This window comes from Barbus barbus, assembly GCF_936440315.1.
Source record: "Barbus barbus genome assembly, chromosome: 6".
In the NCBI taxonomy this organism is placed as follows: Eukaryota; Metazoa; Chordata; class Actinopteri; order Cypriniformes; family Cyprinidae; genus Barbus; species Barbus barbus.
The window spans coordinates 27,838,907-27,863,165 of record NC_136734.1 but is presented as its reverse complement, the minus strand read 5'-3'; the positions used below and the strand labels follow the sequence as shown (position 1 = coordinate 27,863,165).

Below are 24,259 nucleotides of genomic sequence, written 5' to 3'. Positions count from 1 at the left end.
GTGTAGATAAAAAGTCACAGAATCCTTTGTGTGATCCTGTAGATTTTGAGGTTTGTGTTGTAGATAAATCCTTAGATGAGCATTATTTTAAGAGGTGTAGGATGTCTGTTGGCTCTGGGATTGATGACTGTACAGGATTGGCAGGGCCTGAATTTGTGGCTGTAGTCAAGGGCATCCTCTCTGTTAAGCTGGACATGCTCTTGCATGATAACTCATTGTGTTGGGTGGATATTTCCATGCTTTTGGTATACAAAGGTATATGCAAAGAGTAGGACAAAAATAAAGATATGTAAAGCATATAAAGCTGACAGCATGACATGACCATAAATTTTAGATAGGGGGATGTTTCAAAAGACTTGAGCTGATTGGATATAAGGAAACTGAGATTTGATTGCTCACAGTTCACATAACTGTGTGATCAATTACAAGAAGTTCTGACAATGCAAACACAGTGGGGAATGTTTTTTTTTTTTTTAATGGAGGGGAAAATCTGCAAGTAGCCTAACCATGTAATGTGTAGCTATATGGACAGTTTTGCCCTCAGATGTGAGCTAAATCTAACTAACCTCTATTTGGAGAAAATTCAGAGACGACCTTTATTGGAAAGTGACTCAAAGAGTACTAAAAGTGCAATACATTTTTATTTAGGGGTTAGTACTTTGTGGTATTTTTGTAATAAGGTTTATAAAACTATAGAAGCCTGTATTATGTACTTGTATATGAAATGTGTGTTCGTGTGTGGTATATGTAAGATGTTAAAGATAGACAGTAATAGAACACTGATTATGTTATACTTAGAGTCCTTGCGTGGTCCTGGTGGGACTCTGCTGAGTGTTTCCTTAGCAACAGCACCTCACCCCATTCAGCTGAGACCGTCTTTTGCCCAATTGGAGGCTGACTCTCAAGTGCACTCGATTATTGATGAGATCCAAGATGGAGGGGTTCAGAAGATGCTATGAGAATAACATGGCCAGTAACATAAATTCAAGACATTGTTTATTTTTCCTGCCTTCTGTTCACTTATATTAGATAAATTACAATACCATTCAAACACAGAGCTTTGCAGCTCTACCTTGTTCATTCTTGAGTCCTTTAAAAAAAAAAAAAATTTAAACATAGTGCGATTGACCAAATTACAGGTTTAAATGTAGTTCTTTCTCTAGCATTACCTAATGTTGTTAAGAAATTATACATTCGTAATTGCTAATATTATTTTTTTTTTTACATAGGTTGTTTGTGTGCATTTCTCAATACCTATTTCACATTTTGAAAAAGTCAATAATTAAATTGTGAATATTTTTCTTTGCCTTGCATTCAGTGACAATTAGGCTACTTTAAAATTTCATGATATCTTTTGTCACTCAGTCAACCAGAACTTTAATGAAAGCCTAGTTTACTCATGTTTACATTTTGAATGTAAAAACAAAATATGCACAGTAAACTGCAGAATTAATTTTTCCACTTCCCTGTATCTCTTATGTTTAAGTTTTTTTTAAATTGAAAGATACTGAAATAGAAAATGTGTGATTTACACTTGCTTGGAAAAAAAATCTGTTGTGATCCTGCTATGTTATCATATTCAGTGTTTTCAAAATGATTTTGTTATGAGTGACAGTTTTTATTGGTGAGATTGTTTGCTACATGATTTATATGATAGATAGATAGATAGATAGATAGATAGATAGATAGATAGATAGATAGATAGATAGATAATTTATACTTCCTTTACTTCTTTAACATTAAAGCACACAGTTGTTCTAAAGTCACTTTAGGTTCCATGACCCATCTGACCTGCACTGATCTGCTGACATCATGCTCAGATACATAAAAGTAATAGCATGCTGTGACCCAGACTTCTCACATTGAGCTTCAGCCAATGTTATTTCTCTGGTACTTTTGCCGCTAGACATTTCCATTTTGATTTACCGCAACGGTTCTGTCTGGGTTTGAAAAATGCCTGCAGTGCCCAAGTCATCATTAGTTAATGTCCTCTGTGGCATAAGGGCAGTGATGGCATGTAGACTGCCAGGCCAGTGACCAGTCTGTGAATTCCCTCAGTCAAATACACGTCAATGCAAACCAGTCTTGATTTACTATAACAGTAATGCATTTTATTTTCACGAGTACCATTTTAGTGCTTTTTGCTGTTGTATAGAAGCATGTATTATTGCTATACTTTTATTTAAATTACAAGCTTATGTTAATTATAGTTATGCTCAATATTTACTCTATTTGTTTTGAGGTCAAAAATTTGAATGCACAAATTACTTGCCTAAATCCATTTTTTTTTTTGGCTAAATTTGGTCAGAGCTAGACTTCTAACCAGAATCACATGATCCCTAGTGTTCAGGCTTGTTTTGTAGCCAGTTAAACGCTCAGAAATGCCTGTGAGCGACCACAAGCACAAAACATATCTAAATTGAGACCTGTGCTCTCAATGTCAAATGCAGAAATGCTAATTCATGCATTTATGACCTCAAGGTTAGACTATTGTAATGCTTTACTGGGTTCTGCACGCTTGATCAACAAACTACAGTTGGTCCAAAATGCAGCAGCTGGAGTCCTTACTAGAACCAGGAAGTATGACCATATTAGCCCGTTTCTGTCAACACTGCACTGGCTGTTCTGTCAACACTTCACTGTTTCTCAGTCCGTGTCTGGATCAGATGGTGGATCGGTGCCGGGAGATGATGTCTGCGGCCTTGATCGTCGGCGGAGGCCGGACACCTGGATGAGCCCCGGGGACATAGCCCCAGTGAAGACCCCGACTAAAAATAAAAAAAAACTAAAAATAAAACAAAATAACTAAAAATATAATAAAATACCTAACTACATAATACTATTATTTTTAAAGAAATTGCAACAATATAAAAATATAATACATGTATACATTTAAAATTTTAATTAAATCAATAATTAAACAATAATATCCTGTCCTTAGGAGAACTGGCCCCCTGACTGAGCCTGGTTTCTCCCAAGATTTTTTTTCTCCATTCTGTCACAGAGGGAGTTTTGGTTCCTTGCCGCTGTCGCCTCTGGCTTGCTCAGTTGGGGACACTTAATTTATAGCGATTAACGTCAATTTGATTTCACAGATACTATTTAAACTAAACTGAGCTAGACAATGACATCACTGAATTCAATAATGAAATGCCTTTAACTGAAAATTGAGTGTTTAATCTTATTATTATACATTACTGACACTCTATCCTCCAATTTGATACTGTTAAGTGCTTTGACACAATCTGTATTGTTAAAAGCGCTATATAAATAAAGGTGACTTGAATTGGCAAGCACACACACACAAAAACAAAAAAACAACACAACCACATTTTGTGGACTGTGTGAACTAGCATACTCTACAAAAAAGTACACAAGGTATTTTCCCCAAAATTATTTATTGTGGACTCATTTACCCTCTTTTTTTGTGTAGCTTACCCTTTACATCAAACACTCCATAGTTGGGAAGAGTTATCGCACACAAACATCAGAAAAAGTACAAGGTAATACTTTCACTGGAGACTATCCTCTAGATATGGGATTAGGAATGAAAAGAGGAAAGATGCATGTTCACAAGATATACATACATATATATATATATATATATATATCATACACAACTGAAGACATATTCTTACTAGCCCCCCGAAGGTGAGAGAAGAGATCCAGAGGGATTGTGAAGTTTTGAGAGAAAGTGAAGTGTTACCGTGGGTCAGAGGAAAGAGGGGAGTGATAGACTAGATGTGTGTGTTGTATTCAGCAATGTAGATGTCTTGCGGATAAACAACAGAGCACTTTGCTGAAGCATGTGGCTAGAATAATCTGTTAACAATTGCTGCTGTTAGTATGGAATTAAGAAGTGTCCAGTTCTGAGTTAAATGTCGTATCTGTTATACTGAGCTGTTGAAAAGGGTTGTGCCACAAAGGCACTAAATTCCCCAGTAGTATAATTTGTTGACATGTCGTATAAGTATTTCAAGCACTTATGGCTTTGAAATATTTTAACAACCTATAGCATAATCCTGTATTGTCATGTAGATTCTGGTAAACTCTAAAATCTGTATACTGTGGTAGCATCATAGGAATTAATGATTATAATTCAAATCTCTTTGACAACCTTCAATAAGATGGTAAAATTTTCATGACTGTATGGTTATTAAAAGTGACATGAAGATACAGTAAACCTGATCCAAGTTTATGATTTTTAGAATCATGGATTATTTGACATATCCTTGCAGTGATTTGTTGCCAGTAAAGAGTGAGTTTCTTCTCTTGAAAGAAAGCACAGAGAAATGTCATGGATAATACATTACACATGCACATATCATCCGACCATTCACTCTGTCACTAAGCTATTTATAATTATAGAACAGTGCAATTTTATAAAAGATTCCTAAGGAAAGGAAAGTTTTCAGTTTCTCAACTTTCAGTGTACCACAATCTTGATGGCTCTTCTTGGCAACATTAACAAGCTAAGAAAATAAAGGTTTGGATGAACAGTGCATACAGAAGAGCTCTCGACATTGAGTGAAATGTTCAATTAAAAGGATCAATCAACCCCATTTGGAGTAAAAGAAGAAAACAATAGTTATCAAAGAAAAACAATAATGTTGAACTTTGACACAACTCTGAATTTGACACAACTCAACAAGAGTTTTGAATTTTAAAGATCACTTTTCATGATTAACTTCATAGGAAATGCCCAAAAAGCAAACTTTACAGTTATAAATAACTGAAGCATTAAATAAAGCAAATAAATATAACAACTGTATTGCTCAGATAAAACATTAGCATAAATAAGTTATGCAAGTAATAACTAGTACAAGTTGATGAATAACAATTTTTGGAGTTCAAACATTTAATATTGTACCCTATTAAAAAAGGCTGGTGTGAAATTTGTGAAATTTCGAGCTAAAGATGGGCTGTGACAATATAATTAATGAATTCTTTGCTTGTCCAGGAAGAAGAGGTATGAGATTTTTTTTTTGTTGTTGTTCTGTTTTTACTATAACTTTCTTACGCACAACTTATGGTATTTCACATTTTCTCAGGCATTTGTTTTTCTCAGAGTCTTTTTAAGTTGGTTAGATCATTATTCTATTTTGCATTTATTCACAAAGGTAGCAAGCTTCACATTCATATTTTATGCAACTCAGTGTGGCTGGAATATGAAGTTTAATGTAGCTTTTGCATCCTATGATATATTTATGTTACTGTGGATCATACATACCATTGTCCTCATATTAAGTGCATTATGTTTGTTGTACATTCAGTTTAACTTTCTAAGGCATTAAAACAATCCCTCAACATTTGGTGTAAACATTACCATTTAAGGAGTTATTTTTCAGTGATCCATTCATCATCTGTGTGTAAATGAGTAAATTTGTAGCTTGTTGTCAATTTTATTGGAGCTGCTCAGTACATTGTTCATCCATCGACTACTGTATGTATTTAGTCAGTTGTTTAGTTTAGTTTAGTTTCTGCTGGTTGTTTGCGTTTAAGGAGGTCTGATTCACATCAAAAACTGTTCTTTGTGTGGTCAACAATGAGTAATCAAGCCATTTTCACAACCTGAGACCTCAAAAAGTACTTGATAATTCTACTGAGAACATTTTTTACTGGTTCTTCTATTGAGAATATGGAATGTCATCCAAAATGTTTGCTTTTGTGAATGCGTGTATTAAGTTTTTCAGTTGTTTGCTGTCTAATATCCAACCTCTACCATATCTGGATGATGACAATCACAGCTCAATCTTACATGCAGGGAAAGACTCATCTTGCATAACCACAGTGCTGCTGCTCGCCAAAACCATGATGTTCAAGTCTTGCTGCTTCTCATGGGTTTCCTGGTACCACTCCCTCATAACTTCTGTATCATGGGTTGGAATCAGTGTGACCTGTCAGTATGATATGCAAAGTCATTTTATGTCAGTTAATATATATATATATATATATATATATATATATATGATTATGAATCAGACAATATTAAGACTGATAGTACCTGCATAGTATTGCCCCACTGGCTCTTTCCTTCCAACAGAGCATCCAGAACTGCCTTACTGGGCTCCTGTGCTGTTGGATCATTACCACTGACTACATAGTAGGAGGATCGGATCCATTTAAAGAACTCAGCATCCACATTCTTGGCACTGCAGTGATTTGGTATATAAACTAGGTCCAAATACATTGGAGGACAGTTAGGTACTGATGTTCCACTGATGGACTTAGTGCTTCCTTAACAACAATAAAAAGATCACATATATAAACATAAACAGTAAATCTCTGATATTAAAAGCAAAGATAAACAACTGTATTTTTTTAAGGAGTTATAGTACACATGTATTTTTCAAGTTTTTAAACTGTTAGTATGAAACCGGAGTTACCTGAAGTGCTGCTTTTCACCCCCCTTGATGCAGAAGTATTAGTAGCATTTTTGGCATCTTTATCTTCTGTAGTCTTTTTTGGAGAGGACACTTTCGACTCTTTGATGACACTTGTTTTTGACAAGCTCTTTGTTGCAGATAATTTCGTCTTGCTGCTGATGTTCTTTTTTGGCTTCCCTCTTTCATCTTTTTGGGATGCCTCTTCAGCCTTAAGGACCTCAGGATCCACCATGCAGGCATCAGGATGTGGAGGGGCAGGAGCAGAGTCTCTGGGCGTGATTGGAGGTGGGTCTGCATGACGATAAGTGATAGTCCTGTCTGTTGGTAATGTTTCTGAGTCATCCTCGGAGTCAATATTTGCTTCTGCAGTTATTGATGGGCACTCCTCTGTGCCAGGAGGAACATCTGAGTCTGTCTGAGAGGGCACTGATTCACTTACAGAAGTTGGAGGAGTTTCCTCACACTGCTTGCTCTGCTGTTTCCCTCCAGGTGGGGGCGGTCCCCCTCCAGACCTAGCAAGTGGCTTTTCCTCCTCCATAGGTTGTTCCTCATTCATGAAGTACTCAATAGGACTTGGGTTTATAAAGGATGGAGAAAGCTCTGTCTTTGGATGTCTGTATTCGCATGAGGTCACCAAACACAAGTCTACAACTGCTCGTGACTGAGAAGGGCTTGTTTTTGCGGTATCTGGCCCTATGGACCCACCATCACAAATTTTAGTAGATTCCCCATATTGACAGCTGTAGGAATATGATGTGGAGCTGCTGGAAAACTTCTCTTGAATGTCTGTCTGATTGGAACTAGGAGAATGTTGAGCTGGAGATGTCATTTTGGGACTGGTGGGGGATTTTGAGTCTGTGAAGGGATTTGTCCCTAAGCCAAGTTTCAACTCTTCTGCCTTTGGAGAAAAACAAGATGACACCGTAGGAGATGAGGGTGACCCAGTCTTTGGAGGAGTCTTCTCCAGATTTGGTCTGTCCTCTATTTTATCCATACCAGTCTCTTTGTAAAATGAGCTGGGACTAGGTTTATCTTTTTCTGCTCCTTCATGTGAGGTGCTTGGTCCTCCTAGAACAAGAGAAGAGTCCGATGATAAAGGGGAGTGATTGCGGGGTGACTGTTTTGGAGTAACAGACTCTGAGAAATGTCCTACATTTGGAGAATCTTCTCTTGGCTCCCCAATTTGGGAGGGTGTTGTAACTGATGGGGTGGACTGAGAGGCATCTGATGGGGAAACTGAAGCAGCCTGGGTACTATCAGACTCTTTGAAAAGCATTGCCTTCTCCCCATCTTCCTCGGGTCTGCGCTGTTCTTCTATGACACTGGCTCCATCTGAGGGGCTGTAATCAACTTCTGTTGGACCATTTTCAGTGGCTGTACGCTGCATTCCTCCTAAAGATGGATGATCTGGTGACTGCTTGCTGAAATCTAATGCAAATGAGTGTTCTGGGGATTCTTGTCCACACTCAACTGACAAAGATTGCTCAGGGCATTTTGTTTCCTGTTGTGGCATTCTCAATTTTGCCATTTTTGGGGAAACATCAGGGGAGATCGACATAGGCCGGGGACTGTCCTCCTTGGATGGGGAAACTTCTGTTTCTTGCATTGTGGTCGGAGTCTGAACAACAGAGACTGAGAGAGAGTCATCCACTTCTGTGGAATGAGGGGAGCCAACTTCAGCATGAAGTGATGGGGAGACATCATCTGTTGTAGGTTCTGGTAAAGAACTTGTTGCGAGCGATGCTGTTGAGGCAGAGGCAATGTGAGAAAATATGTCTTCTGCAACAACCTCATCAACTGGAGTGCCAGACTTATCAGATGTGGTCCCCTCAGATATGGACATTTTGCTGTCCTCTTTAAATGCTGTGAAAGGATTTGCATCAGAAAGGCTCTCTACTTTAGTCGGTGGCAAAGATGTAGCAGATGTAACTGAAGAACTGTCATCAGTTGCTAACTTTTTATCATTATTGTCAGTTTGGCTTGGGGTCTTGTGGTCAAGCTCAAAATTGGTTGATAAATGTGCTTCATAACTCAGTGATTGCTTCTTTCCCATTTGCGACACAGACACTGCTTCATCAATAGGACTAGCCTCTTTGGGAGGGTACTCCTTGTCACTTGTGATGTCAACAATAATAGGACCCTGGGACTCAGGTGTTTTGTCCAGTGGTAGAGTGCCAGCTTTTTCCTCTACTGGGGATTGGTAGTAAGGTGTGTGACCTGAGGACTGAGGAGATAAAGGGCCCTCTAAGGTTTTCTCATCTGGACTGTATGATTCCATTCCTTTTGACATCCCTGCTAATGTGGTTCCCAGTTCAATTGGTGAAGATACACCTGCATGAACATGGTCAACATTCACATTTTTGTCACCAGAAGGTGACCTGACAAGAGGCAAAGTTGTACTGGTAGCACTGAGCCTGTTTGAATCAAGAAAGAATTTGCCTTTAGCTAAAAACTCCTTGGCAGATTTGTCTTCCTCCAGTGAAGATGGTGGTGAAATGGTGGAAGCTGATGCATGATAGTCATGCCCCTCAGTGGCATCACTCTTGGAGTGATCTAATTCAGGAAGAACTTGGAGAGGTAAAAGGGTCTTTCTCTCATTGTCTGTAGTCATACTGTACCTGACAAAATCTTGGGAAGGAGAATCACTTTCATCATTGGTTGTCTCATCACTCATTACATCTCTTGGAGTAGACATTTCATCCATAGGTGTTGGAACACTGGAGATCTCAATTGTAGACTGAGTGTGTCCAGATGTTGTGTATTCTTCTGGAGGCTCATCTCGATTTTCATCATCAGAGGCGACCTCACTTTCTAAATCTGCTGGTAGTGTTTCATCATGAATAGAAACAGCAGGAGATGCCGGTGCAGAGATCTTTGGTGGTGTGGTTACATCAAAACTCTGTAACTCAGTTTCTTTGTCATGTCTATATTGTGGTTCTTCTGCACCATAATCTGATCCTTGCTTGGTTTCCTGCTCTTCTTGCTCTCCATCATCTTTTAACTTAGATTTTGCTCTGTCTTGCTCATCCACTTCCTCTGTATCTCCCTTTTCTTCATAGTCTCCTATCTCAGATGACTCTTCCAAACCCGTTCCTTCATCTTCAAATTTTTCACTAGTACCATTGCTTTTTTGATTGGGTTCTAGATCCCCTGGAGTACCACCACATTCCTCCTCAGCTTCTGTGGTTGCTATTCCTTCATCCAGGGACACTGCTGCTTCTGGAGACTCTTTGCAAGGAGTTATTTCTTCATGCTTAATCAACCTTCCTTGATCAGAATCGTCTATTTTGGTCTGTAATAGGATTTCGTCAACTTCAGCAATCTCCTCTGCTTTTAGAGCCTCAAAGTCTTTAGTGAGGTCTTCTGGAGAAGACATCAGTGACCTCTCTGCCTCAAGAACATCTGTTACACTAGCTTCAACAGCAGGTTCTTCAGCAGTAGCACTTGAGATGGAAGGTGCTTCCACTGGTTCACCAGCATCTTTTTTGGTGGGCTTGGACTTAGCCTTCTCTTTGGATTTTGCAGGACTACCAGGGCCCTTGCCTCGTGCTGCAACCCTTGGTTTAGGTGCAGGTTTTTTCATCTCAGGAGTGTTAGGGGCAATCTTTTTCAAGCCACCGACTTTCCTCAAATCTTTTTTAAGTTCTTTTTCATCTTTCTGAGTTTCTTTCTTTTCGTCCTTTCTGCTTTCCTTTAATAGGGAATCTTTCTTAATATCTCGTCTTTTAATTTCCTTCTTCACCTCCTCTTTCTTCAGCTTCTCTTCTTTTTTGGCCTTTTCTTCTTTCTTGGGTATGGGTTTTTCAGCCTTTTTATCAGCCTCACTTTTTTCCAAAGATTTCTTTGTATCTTTCTTTATTGTTTTTGGTTTAATGTCAAGTTTCTTTTTCTCTGGAGTGTCAATTTTGGGTGTTTGCTCAATCTTGCTTTTAGTGTCCTTGTCTCCTGTTTTCACTTTTTTCACAAGTGTTTTTTCTTTCTTCTCTATTTTTTGTGTTGGCTCCTGAGTTTCCACAGAGTCAGTTTTACTGAGTGTTTTTAGTTTTTCAGGGGATTCATCTTTGGACTCTTTGTGGAGATTTTTGCTTGGGGATGGCTTTGATGTGGACTTCAGACTCTCTTTACTATCTGTCTTATGTTTAATCTTTGCTTGTTTCAGCATTGGCGCAAAATTTGAATTAAGCTCCTTTTGTGTGATCACCGGATGTTTGAGGAAGTCTAAGTGTTTAAGTTTCTCTAGGCCTTCGAGAATATTATTCTGAGTGGAATTGCCTGGAAAGAGAACACGGGTGATTTTTTCTGATGGGTTAGCAGGATGCCACACAATCAGTGATGAGACGGAAGACAAATACGAGATTGGGAGCTCTGATTCTTTTCCATTTGGTAACAAGATGGGGGCTTTGTCTTTATCACTACCAGTCCATTCTTTAAGGAAGTACTTCAACTCCTTGCTGTTCTCTGCTGGGTTAAGCACATACATTTCAAGCTTGCCGACCCCCATTTTCTGGAAAAGTATTATTGGTTCTACTGTATTCCCAATATTCCTATGCAAAGGTTCAGGCTTTAAAGACAGCTTGTTTAGGTACTCCAGCGTGAGAGATGCCTCCTCAGCATTTTTCCTAATCCTGTTGTTGGGCTCAAGGTTTTCTAAGTTCTGAGGCATGTTGACAAACATAACTCCAATATCAGGTGAAATCATATTCTTTGTCCAGTCACTGTTAGCTGTGGATCCCTGCGACTGCTCCTCCTCAAGTTCAGCTATTTTGCGCCGCAGCATACTGTTGATACCAGGAAGGTTGTCATCTCCAATGTGTGTGAGGAGAACAGAATCCACTCTGTCCAGATGTCGTACCAGCTTCCAAAAACATGACTTTCTATCAGATCCACCATTAATCAGCATGTTGAAGCCGTTAACTGCAAACAGTGCTGAATCACCCCGTCCACCAGGGAAAATATAACAGCATGGTTTGGATAATTTTAAGAACCCTCCTGAAGTTGGGGGTTCAAGTATGTCAAAAGGAGATGGGATTTCTACAGATTCTGACAAGTACTCTGTGAATTCAGAAAGACCTTCCATTTCTGGAAGGATGGTTGGGGAGTTCAGCTTCATATGGATGAAGTCCTGCAAGTTGTGTTTGTCTAGGTTCGAATTTTTCCAGTCACCATGCTCCGGACAGAAAAGAGTTAAACTGGCTTTGTTGGCTGGATGTATGGTGCTTAGAAGCTCTCCAATCTGTGAGTCAAATGAATTGAAACATTTCACTAAACAAGTTAACTTGAATTTGGATTACCATGTAGCATGCTGAGTTTTAGCATTTGTTGGCTGTTTGAGAATCTCTTTTTTTTAAAGCACTGGTAAATATAGCAAACCAAAGCAAAAGCTAACAATCACTCACCTCTTGATCTGTAAAAATGTCAATGAAATTGAAGAGAGAAAAGGAGCCTGACTGGAGAATCAGCTCGCCTGTATTTTCAAAACACTGTCCTGCCAGGACAAGCAGTTTATGGTGGGCTGTGTCTGAGACCATCAGACGTACCTAAGGGTAGACATAAAGTTTATAAAACATTATAATCTTCATTAAACATTAACTTGACTTGCATTTGTTGGAACAAAACTAACACAGCACGGGAAGGTTATCCTAAATTATTTACATGCAATTTCTGAATTACCCAGCTAACAGAAGTACACCTGTTTTTATAAGCTCTTCTATAATCTTTAGTATTGCTGAATTGTATTACTTTGGCCTTCTGTCTCTTTTCCTCTCTCTTTCTTGTTCTCTATCAGGGCCAGCATTTTCCAGTTTGTAGCCACTGACTGTTCTGGGTGGTCTGCCAGGGTTAGACCTGCAGTGCTCTACCATATTATTAATGCAGAGTCAAACTGCAGTCACAGTTTGCTAGCAAAGATTTGTGTGTGTGAGCGTGTTGTGCGTTGTAAATTTGTCTGCAACTGTGACACACCCAGTGCATACATAACTCTTTGATGTACTGGCATGTTAGTGAATTAAAATATTTAACAGGATTTATCTTTGTAGTGTAAAAAATATATGCAATTGTTTTTGTAATATTAGATGAGTCAACAATTTTCTATTGATACTGTTGCCAATACTATAATGTTGTTCTTGTCCTATAGGATACTAGCTGCTATGCATTTATTCTTATCCCCAGTTTTAAATCCATAGTTTTTTATCCATAGTTTTAAAATATGATTTAAATGGCAGACATCTAGACATATTTAAAGAAATCCAGAAAGAGCGTGCTTACCTCAGTGCTAACAGCTTCATCTGAAGGGTTGATGAGCACTACTGTCTCCAACACATTACTTTTATGATGCAGAATCTTTTGTCCTGCAAATAAAATGACATGTTACTAATGTTCAGTGTGATGTGCACAAACTGCACATGGGGATCTTCAAATGCTTTGGTTTGTGTTGTACACTGAATTAGCCAAATATTATGAATACACCAATATATTTAAAGAATTGTCTTCACATCACACAAAACACAAATGCTGCTACTTAAAGGAACACTCCACTTTTTTTGAAAAGAGGCTCATTTTACAACTCCCCTAGAGTTAAACAGTTGAGTTTTACCATTTTTGAATCCATTCAGTCGATCTCCGGGATTAGACTGGAAAATTCCTTGATTATTACGCCGGACTGAGAGTATAGTTCCTAGCCATATTGGCCTAGAAAATCGCAACTTTTCATTTTCCGTCGATCTTAGTACACGATGTAACTACAGAAGAGTCAAGCTTTAAATAGGAAAATTATCGAAACTCTTTGGTCATTTTTGAACGAGATGCTAATGGTCTAATCCGATTCAATCATCTATACTAAGCAAAGCTAAAAGTGTTACCGCCAGACCCAGAGAACGGCTGAATGGATTCAAAAATTCTCAGGGAGTTGTAAAATGAGTCTATTTTCAAAAAAAGTGGAGTGTTCCTTTAAGGAACCACAAAGACCGAGACAGAACTAGTTTTGGTAAGGCTATTTGGTAATTAATTTTACTGCAGACCAGTCATCCTCTTTTCAATACCATTCTTTCAGCTCCTTTTGTTATGCATATTTGCCTTATTGTGTTTTAAGTTAAATTTGCAGTCGAAACGGTTGTTTTTTTCTCTCTTAATTACCTAGTGTGTACTCATGCACCTACTTTCTCCTTCTCTTACTCATTTCTCTATACACTCTATTGGCACAGCTATCCAATTAACCTCTGCCCTCCTTCAGTAACTGTCATCCTTTTTCTTTCAATCATCTGATGGGTGGAACATGAAAAAGCTTCTAGTATTCCACTGTGTTCCCTTTTGTCTGCTAACAGATTTTTTTTTTCGGTACATCCTCTCCACACATGTCCTTTGACAATGTGACTATATTGACAATATATTTCTGATTTTGATTTTTCAATATCTTTTTCCCCATGCCCTGCCCAAATGGCTCTCGATAAAGTCAAGTGAAAATCTTGGTGCAGTGCCCTTTCAGTGGGGCAAAATATAAGCATGTGACAAACTTGTTTGTTTCCAGTCTTTGATAAAAACCTTGGTTTCGTTTTTATGAAGATGGTGTGACATTGCTAAATAAAGGTTAGGTTTTTACATCATTGTGTTTTGTGATCCTTTTTTACATAAAGAATTGTGAATGCAAGTACCTTTTACCCAAAGTCAAAAGTGTTTTATTTTCCAATGTGTAGTACAATGGGCAAAAAATTAGCTACAAGGCAATGATATAAAATCACAAACAGCAGCTACTTTAAAGTCTACACAGATTTCTGCAAGAACTATAATATAAATTACAACTGTGCATGCCATATTTACAATACAGCTTACAATATGATAAAAAAATCTGTTTATATACTAAAATCAGTAAAAAAATCCAAGATTTTCAAAATTTAAGAAAAAAAAATCAATAGATACTTTAAAGTCTACATAGAATTCTGCAAGAACTATAATGTAAATTACAACTGTGCATAACATATTAACAATGCAGCTTACAATATACTAAAAAAAGACATAACATTTTTCCTTAATGTCATACAAAGCTGGCCTTTCCTGGATCATGCTAATCAATTCATCTTCACTTGCCTCGTTCCAGACAGCCATATCTTTTTTTAAATATTCGCGTATCGGAATGAGAAATGCAAACAAATAAGAGCGTTCTGTGTATTCCCTCTTGACTTCATCGTTTACTTACTTCGTCACTTCCGGGTTTTTTGTTTTTTTTCTCGCGCACTGGTTCGCCAGCTGAACAGCCAATCGGAATGATTAGATGGCCCGACTGACCGACGAGCCCCGACGCCGATTCAACATGTCGAATCGGCCGAAAACAAGCCGACGAGGACCAACTTCAGCCGACGCCGTGAAACACACTGAGAAGACTTCGTCGGCCGACGAACAAAAACTGCCCGACGGCCGACCATCGGCTTGGTGTGTACCGGGCTTTAGGATGGAGCATGTCTGTGTGAGTCGGTATGTGTGTGTGTGTGTGTGTGTGTGTTTGTGCATAAATCCAGGTGGCTCTCTCATGCAGTGCAAGTAATTACAGTGTGTTTCCCACCTGCTGAGTCATCATTAACACTCCGAATTCATTCCTTTCCATATTCCCTCATCTCACCATATTCACTGTACCTGTATTTTTTCCTTCTATTATTTTCCCAGCATTTTTTCTTTTTCTGACAGCTCTTTTCAAAATATTTATGTATACAAATGAAACCTACATTATATTATATATGCATTACATTTCAGAGAAGTACTGTAGACCAACCAAGGCAACAACCATTGAATGTCTGAGGTTTTTCCTAAGCGTAGTGATTAATTAGTGTTAAAAGTGTTTCATTTTAATTTTATGTGCATTTGCCCCCAAGAACACACCATTTTTAAGTAGGTGTATACAGCATATCTGAGACTCCACATCCCAATATGGGCCACTCTCTTTTTGATCATTAGTAGTGGGATTTAGAGTCCCTTTGGGAGAATCAGCTTTTTTTTCAGTATGGGGATGGAAGGGAGGAGCTATGGAATAGAAATAGAGAAATATAATGCCATCTGAGTATGCTGAAATTGACATCTGCATAGCAAGTGGAGCATACTTGATGTAGAACACACTGTGGCTTCATTTCTTCTCCACAGGGATGTTCTGAGGTGTTGCATTCATTTCACTACAGTACTCTCTGCTCTACTTTAGCTGATACTCTTCAGAGCATAGACATCTGTATTGGTAATAAATGATTGAATAAATGGAATAAATGATGAGCCGGTCCGTTAAAACGGCTGCTGTCTGGAACTCCGAAGAAAAAATGCGATTAGAATCAGTGGTGCAAACTAAAGTTCGGTCAAATTACACCATGGTCGATAGCAGAGTTTTCCTCTGCTCTTGGAAAATGTAGCGGCTGCCATCAACAATTATCCACATGGGTGAGTAAAATGGAGCTTTTATAATGAAATGATCCCCCACCATACCTTGATTTTCTAAACCTGACATCAAAATGTTTTGCCCTGTTGTTTTCCCCACACTGTTGTTTTGAACCACATCAATTGCATTGTATGGGTTAATACAGTTTAAACTTTTTTTTCAAAATATCTCCCTTTGGTTTGGAACAATATCAGTGTGTGTAAATTAGAGAATTTTCATTTTCGGGTGAACAATCTCTTTCATTTGTTTCAAATAGATTTTAAAAGTGCTATCAGTTTTTGGAAATATCACATATACAAAAATATCATATATAAAAAAAAAACAGGTGGTGGACCACTTTTTTTTTGTCCATCAGAAAACAGCAAATCCAAAATCCTCTTTTCAAGTGAATCATTATGCATGTTCAGATTTGCTAAGTTTTTTTTTTTGTTTGTTTGTTTGAGAGAGGGCATGTGGTTGAAGATAGAATAAAATGCAGAAGTAAGCAAAATGTCTAAAATTGATCAAGGCACCTTAAAACAAACCATATGTTGTAGATATGTAACAGTTATAAACCTACAGCTCTTAGTAAGCTAAGCAGGCATATTTGGTTGTCATCTAAAAGCTGGGCTACTTTCATTCCAGTTTGATTCTGGGGGCTGTGTCAGCCGCAGTATTGTTTAACTTCCACTAGCTTTGCTCTTCCACACTACTCACCCAAACCCGTCCTCACCCCTCTTGTCCTGATCTCAGCTCACACTGTCTCTGAAACTAATACAGACTGAACACCCTTTGGGCACTCAGCGTCATCTAATGACACTCCCCACAACGCACAAACAAAGCAAACATCCACACAAACGCAGTGCCATGAACATGAACTCGACTTTCTCCCTCACTTTGTCTCTCTCCAAATGTGTACCCTGTCCTTTCCATTCCAAAATAGGATTTTGAACAGGACATAGCAGAGCCCTTTCAAACACACATACGAATAGTTAGAAATATCAATACCACTTATCACAGTTCCTCTTAAAAAACATTTAGTCCCAAAAACACAACACAGACACTAAAAACTACTGCAGCAGAAATCTCTTTGACCAAATGGCACATTGAAGAAAAAGCGTCATTAGATACATTTTTAATCACTTTATAGACCCAACATCAAAGCAGACATCATTTTAGGCTCAGTTATAATTATTACAATGACATAAAATGCTTATTTATTATTAATCAAACAACATCAAAACAAAGATATTATATGATTGTACAAAAATCTATATAAATTGCAAACACACACAGGAAAGTATGTCTTTACTACAAACTGTATTTAAATTATACTGGATATTAATTATATTCTATTTCATACATGTTTGGAACAACAAGAGGGTAAGTAAATGACAACATTTTGGATGAACTGTTACTTTAATTTGTCAAGTTGTTGAAAGATACCTATTTTAACAAAGTAGTACCATTGTACTTCATAATATGACATAAAAATATACAATATTGCCAGTTCATATACCATACTGTTAATATTAATAATATCACAGAATTCCAGGTGAACAGCCAGTATGTAAATACACAGTAGACAGTGCAATCATTTGTTAAGTGCTTATTGATTACATTACAGAAGCTGATTCATTACAATTTATTACATACTGCGCTGTCTGATGATGTTTGAATCTGCTGGACTGTGATAGCTGATCTAATTTTAAACCTCCAGGCACATTTTTTAAGCCTCAGTCTCGACTCAAAGCACTGAAAAAAGTCAAAGTTTAGGTGCCATATGCTTATCCTCTAAAGGCCCTGAAGTACCTCAAAAGCAAAGGGATCCTCCATGTTCCTTTTATCTCCTGAGCCTTACAGACACAATATTACCTCTCTCGTAATTCTTTCTCAAGCATTCTTTCAAGTGCTTCCTCATCTTTTTTTTTTTACTGTAATCACACTGTGGTTCATCTTCTGTTAGTGATTCTGAGGCTCCAAGCATTTCAAAGGCATTGGGATGGTATTTTGTACAAAGGAGTTCATCTAAAATAGATGATATCCTGATTGTCCCTTCATTTTTTTCCATCTGTTTTTTCTTATTTTATCTGATCTTTTTCCATGTGAATACTGTGAATAACAATGTTTTTTGTATGCTCCAATATTTTTTCTTTTGACAGTTTGATTGTATTGTTCCTTATCTGTGCACTGCTTTGAATAAAAACATCTTCTAAATAAATAAATGTAAATATATGTGTGTATGTGAGTCTCAAGTCTTCCTGTGCTCTTCACAGGCCTCCGACGTCTGGCCTCCTCCCTGCTAATAGTAATAACCCACCTTCTCCCTGCCCCCATTTATCTGTCTTGCCCTCAGAGGAAAACCCAGTAGGAGAGTTCAACAGATAATTATCCTACAACTCTCTTGTATTGTACGCTGAAAACTATTAAAGCCTAAATTAAATTAAAATCCTTTGAAAGTAAGAAGAAGTGTTATAAAATTGGAATTGCTAAAGTTAAAGCAATTATCAAGACATCCACTAGGTATTTGTCATTGGTGGACAGCTAATGGCTTTGCACTTAAAAGGCTTAATGGCCAAAATCGTCACAATGCAAATTCCTCTGTTAATTTTCTAAAAAGCTTTGTCTAAAGCCACCCATCGAGCAATAAATCTGATTATGGAAATGAACCAACACCTACATATGTCATGTTTATCCTAAAGGGGGGATTAGTAGCCAATGATATATTCATGCTTTGTCCTCCTCCGACAGCTATTAAGATGAGTAAATAAGAATTCCACAGTGAAGAATTATAATGATCTCAACAAAGTAATAAGCTTTGTTGCCTAACGACAATACCGGAACTATCTCAAGTGCTTCCTGTACTAACATATATAATCAAGGAGACAGTCATGATGAGTGTAAGTTATTGTTCTATTAAGCTATAGTGTGTGTGTGTGTGTGTGTGTGTTCAAGCACAGATTACATTTCAATCATTGAAGGTCAGTGTTGGCTCATCATTTGCTTACATTAGCAGACTGAGTGTCTCTCTGGAAGATATTTGCATTATAGTTAAACCCTCACAATTTCCTGCTGTTTTGTGAAAAATGCTGTACTATCGTTCAGGTCTGACTGCATTTGAAGCCCTATGTGTTAAGCCTTGAGTTCAAAAGCAGACAAACCCATTGTCATTCATTTTTTTCGCTAATTATCTTAGTGTTTCGTCCCTTGCAGCAATTCAGCATGATAGAGGAAAATAGAAAAAATGAAAGCTCCAGGGGCAGACAGACAGAGCGAGTGTGCAGGGAGGACAGAGGAGGGGACGCCGGGGGCAGGGTTTGATCCAGACAGAGCTTCAGACAGACTGTCTAAACCCACCTCTTTTATCTTCATCAAAATAATTAATCAAGAACTCACAAAAAATCTGAATGTAAAAGAAAATATGACTTTACTCCAGATATAGAAGAAGGTTAAAGGTGGAAAGAAATAGGGAATCTCACCAATGTTAGTTAGGTGTGCTATTAAACTGATAATAATCACTTTTACTTAACAGCTGAAGCATGACATTATGTAACAAAACATATTGCTGTTTTGATAGGGATGTTCAGAAGAGTCACAGAGCAAAGTACTAAGAAATGTAAACGGGTGTAATGCAGATATAGATTCAGGCACCGAACCGTGATTGTCACATCCCTGACAAGCAGATTTTGTTGGCACTGAAATTATGTCACTGGAATTCTTCCTGTCTATATTTATAGACAGCAGATTTTTGAAGCAGATTTTCTAGCTGTTTTAATAATTTTGGAACATGAGAGATTTTGCTCAGTCATGGTAATGCTAACTCTTATACAGAAAAAATAAGCAGTACAAAATCCTTGCTCTTGAATGTACCACTATTGAACTCTGTGCTCGCTAGTGTTTTAAATATTTAATATGAGGGTCATAAATTGCTACAGAAGGATTTTGAGCTGGCTATAGGATAAGAAGAGAGCCGATCATGTTCAGCCTACCTCTCACTTCGGCTGAAAACCTGGCAGAGTGTCGAGAAACAAAAAGCTTCAACTCCTGGTCCAGGTTACAATCAATCAGGTTTGTGTCCCATGAACGTATTCCTGCAAACCAAAGTGAAGAAAGTGTGAAAACACCAAAAGTTTTTACAGATCATGAAGAGATGAACATCTGTACACTGGATCAGTCTAAAAGGGGAGGTATTCAAATCAAAATCAGATTGGGTTTCAGATCTTTCCTGTATATTGAATTGAAGCCCTGTATCGCTAAATTCACGTAACTAAATGTCCTGCTCTGTTGGTTTACACCCAAAAGTCAATCAATGTATGGAAATATCTATGAAATGTTCTGAGACTGGACGTCTGTGCTAATTCTCTTTATGATCAATTGTTAGCCAGAAGAGAAATTACGTGTTGAAGAGAACATTTCTCAAGATTAGAATGAAGTGCTATCTGCCTCTGAATGGTAAAACGTTAAGAAGGTTGTTCACATTGTTCATGACAAACATGAGCATGCATGATAATTACTCCCCTCATGGGATCACAAAAGAATATTACTCCTAGCTATATTTCCTCTACCACAGTTCATACTGTATGCCTTCAAAGCAAGTATAGTAGCTAATATAGTGCTATTACAATGGTGACTTTATGGCTTCCCATGAAGCACTGCTTTGCTTTTTTCACCTCCATTTCTATCTTGATTACTTGGTTGTTTAGAATTTAGAAGATGTCAGATCTCATTTACTCACAAAGTTCCACAAAAAACAATTGCACAGGTATTGTTTGATTTAATTTCAGTGATTAATAGGCTACAATACAAAAAGTACTTTTGTTTATTACAATAAACAGCAGTGAAACGTCCAGTAAGGTGAATCTGGTAACAAGTAAATCTGAAAAATCGTACATTATTTAGTATCATCAAAGTGATGCAGATGAAAAGAGTGATAATTCTGTGTTCTTATTTTCCTTGATTATTCATGAGTGAGCGTATCCCTACTGGAAATACATTTATAACAGTTTTATCTACACATACACAAAACTTTTAATTAATAGGATTTTATTCAGAAGTGCAAGAACTTTTTAAGCCAATAGATGTAAATGTATAGTATTTTGTAATTAGGCCTAGATTATAAAGACTTTTGTATCAGTTGAATCATGGCTGCATTATTGCAGCAAGCTCAACTGCGACACATACTCAGCTACAATTGGCTAAACACCCTTACTAATAAGGTGGAATTAGAAACGCTATATGTGCCTACATATTGCTTTATTTGGTCAATTAGATGTAGGACCACGTGACGACATAGGACGTAAAGAGCAGCCGAATCTCTTTTTTTTTTCTTTAACAAACTGTTGAAAATAACCGTTTCGCGGAAATGAATCGAGTCCCACGATTAACCGAAACGCCCTTTTTGGCAGGAACGCGGGGCCCTTCTGACTCTCTGTAGGGACTGCAGTGCGGACCGCGCCACGCCTACAAGCCGGTGTCGTACTAGAAAAGAGTGAGTAGAATGTAAGAGGATGGAAATAAATCGGAATGCAGCAACAATGTCTCTAGGTCTGGTGAAGTGGACAAAAGTTATGGCTTTTGCCATGTAACGCCACTTTTGCTACAATACAGCTATCTATTTAATACGATTAACTCATTCAGTGATAAACTGAATTATTTTTTTTATTGAAAATAACTCTCGTGGTTATTTAAGGTGATTCCCTCATGAATCGCAAAAACAAGAAAAGAAGATAGTAAGAAAAACACGAGCTAAGGAAACAAAGAACTGGCGCGCCACATCAAAAATCCACGCAAACCCAAGGTGATGGTGCACATCCTGACTGCAGAGCCGATCGATGCTCTATAACGACCCTCCACCCCACAAAACAAGCGATACGCCTTATTGATCGACAGGCTATAAATATGCATGCTGAATCATCCTAACCTACGACACAAGTCACACACTAAAGTTGGTTATATGGCCAAAAACAACATCTGGATCATCAGATAGAGCTGCACGCCCTGCGAAAACAGCGATGGTGCTGATGATGATGATGATGATGTCTTTGGGAAACGGGGTGGCGCGATGCGATGGCTTTGATAAGACATGCACTGCACTCGCCAGTAACTAACAGGGAGGGGCTGTGCTACAGTTTCCATCCTACATATTCTCACAACAAAGAAATCCAATAACACGATGCATGGAAAGTTTCTTGCAGTCAGCAGATATGTGTGGCTAGATTCCCCCATTCAGAACACCTATTCAACCCCAAAGAGAGTTCAAGGTTAGACTTTTGAACTTGAAAAGGCAACTGCAGAAGGCATACGCTTCCAGGCATCATTTAAAACAGATTCATGGCATAAACAGCAATAAAGCACTGCACGATATTCGTGTCAGCTGAGTTACCTTTCTCAATGTCTGCAATGGCACACTTCAGATGTTCGTCGGTGACCAGCTCCCCGATGACCACCAGCAGGTAATATTTGCCCTCGTCGAAGTGATGTGTCGAGGCCGTGGGTGATGCCGTGTTCCTGATGCTACTGACACCTCCGAAGGGTGCTGGAGGATCTACAGGATCAACTAGCGTCGCCATTCTCTCAGACACTCACTCGCTCTCTGTCCGGCAACCTGAAGTGAGCTGCTCTCTGAAGCCGTGCAGCGGGTGCAGAAGGAGTGGCCCAGGCTTTTATATCCTCAGACTGTGTGTCATAGTGATGAGGAACCGCTGCTGCCTCTCCTCTCATCCAGCTGATGTCATGCAGCAAATCATAAAACTGCGCGAGACCAATCGGAACCTTGAAAAGCGTTACAAAAGGATGTCCAGGATTTAGCTTTAACATTGGACTAACTTGTTGGCTTGCGGATTGCGCGTCAGTATCCATAAAAGTTCAGCATTGACGATATAAAGCAGCCATACCAATTAAGTTGTTTGAAAATGAATAGATAAACAAATCAAAACAGTGACTCTACAGCCTATTTCTAAAGGAACTTGACAGTAAAGCAATGATTTTGAGCTAAAATGCAGAAAATGTACTGCTATTAAATTCTGTCATCATTTCCTCACTCCCATGCTGTTCCAAACATGCATGCATAATTTGTAGAATATTATCAAACCACGTTGGTTACCCATGATTTCTACTGTATTCTACTGTTTGTATACTGTACAGAAATTTCTTGAAATTTTGAATGCCATGATGGTGAGTAAATGATGACCATTTTAATTTTTGGGTGAACTATCCCTTTAAGAACTTTAACATTAGTAAATAGTTAACACCTCATTTATATAAGACACTATTTAAACATTTAAAAAGAAAGAAGCTATTAAAGCTATTCTGTTAAATTATCCTTTGCCCTAATGAAATTTAATATAGTTCATAAAATCCAGAATTTAACTGACTCTATTAGTAAGATGGTGGAAAACCACCTCATTACCATATGGTTAACAATTAAACTATGGAATTTGTCATTTAAAAAAAATAAATAATAATAAACATGTAGAAACTACAAAAACAACTTCTCCAATTCCCCAATATTTAAAATAATAACATCAGCCAAAACACAATAGGCTATTTGTACAGCGTTAATGACTGCAAGTTAAATAGGTGCTGTAGTTGGCTAATTCATAGTCGTGACTGTTTTCAGCTAGCATCACTACAGAACCTTTAATGTTCTCAGATCACACGACTGTATAACAATTTAGTGTCACATCTGAATGGATCAAGCGACTTTTTTGTGTATTATTTTACATTCGGCACGTTCCTCAGCGCTGTGTGACTGATCCGCTCTGCTTTTAATCGCTTCTGGAGGCATTGCGTAGTGCGCTTCACACTTTTGGAGTATTTGTTTTTGCAGTTTCGCATGAGCTGTAATCTGAAAATTTACGCTACTATGACTATGCAGCATAGACTGTAAAAAACAAACAAACAAAACAGTCCTAATGTGGGGGAGGTCCCTCGCTTCCATGATCGGCCCATTACTCGACCGGCCCACCGGGAATGTCCCGCTACTCCCGATGGCCAATACATCCCTGTATATACATAATAAATATAGGCTACACAGTATACACACATATAATATGTAAACAAAAACGTTTATTTTGAATGCGATTAATCGCGATTCATCGTTTGACAGCACTAATTATTTGCATAAAATAAGCCCCCTTAATTCTCATTAATGTGAAAAGACTGATACATCAATTATAAAGCATTTATAGGCTACATAAGTGGTAGTTGTTGTACTTGTCACCATGTTGGAATGAATAGTGCTAAAATAGGCTTTATTATAGTTTTTTTCTCTTTATTTGAGATTCAGGTGAAATCCACATATACAGTAGCCTAGTCAACATTTGAAGTGGATCAGAAAAGTTAGTCAAAGTTGTCCTAAGACAAGAACAGGTATTGTTTTGGTTTTAGGACAACTTTGATGAAAGATTTTGATCCAATTCACATGTTGACTACAGTAGTATAATATAACTGTCACCCTTAGTTTAGTCATCTATTTACAGCAACACGT

At 38.0% G+C, this 24,259-nt stretch overlaps 1 protein-coding gene across 1 annotated transcript; it reads right to left on the bottom strand.

Annotated features, from left to right (window-relative positions):
- Positions 1-5,004: 5,004 nt before the first annotated feature.
- LOC306871288 (microtubule-associated protein 1B-like) lies at positions 5,005-22,507 on the bottom strand. The gene is made up of 7 exons (XM_079419101.1): positions 22,154-22,507; positions 19,761-19,862; positions 12,651-12,733; positions 11,783-11,923; positions 6,387-11,619; positions 6,005-6,237; positions 5,005-5,897 (listed from the first exon to the last, which is right to left on the bottom strand). The coding sequence occupies exons 1-7, from the start codon at positions 22,338-22,340 to the stop codon at positions 5,742-5,744; spliced, it is 6,135 nt and encodes a 2,044-aa protein (XP_079275227.1). The 5' UTR covers positions 22,341-22,507; the 3' UTR covers positions 5,005-5,741.
- Between the last annotated feature and the right edge of the window lie 1,752 nt (positions 22,508-24,259).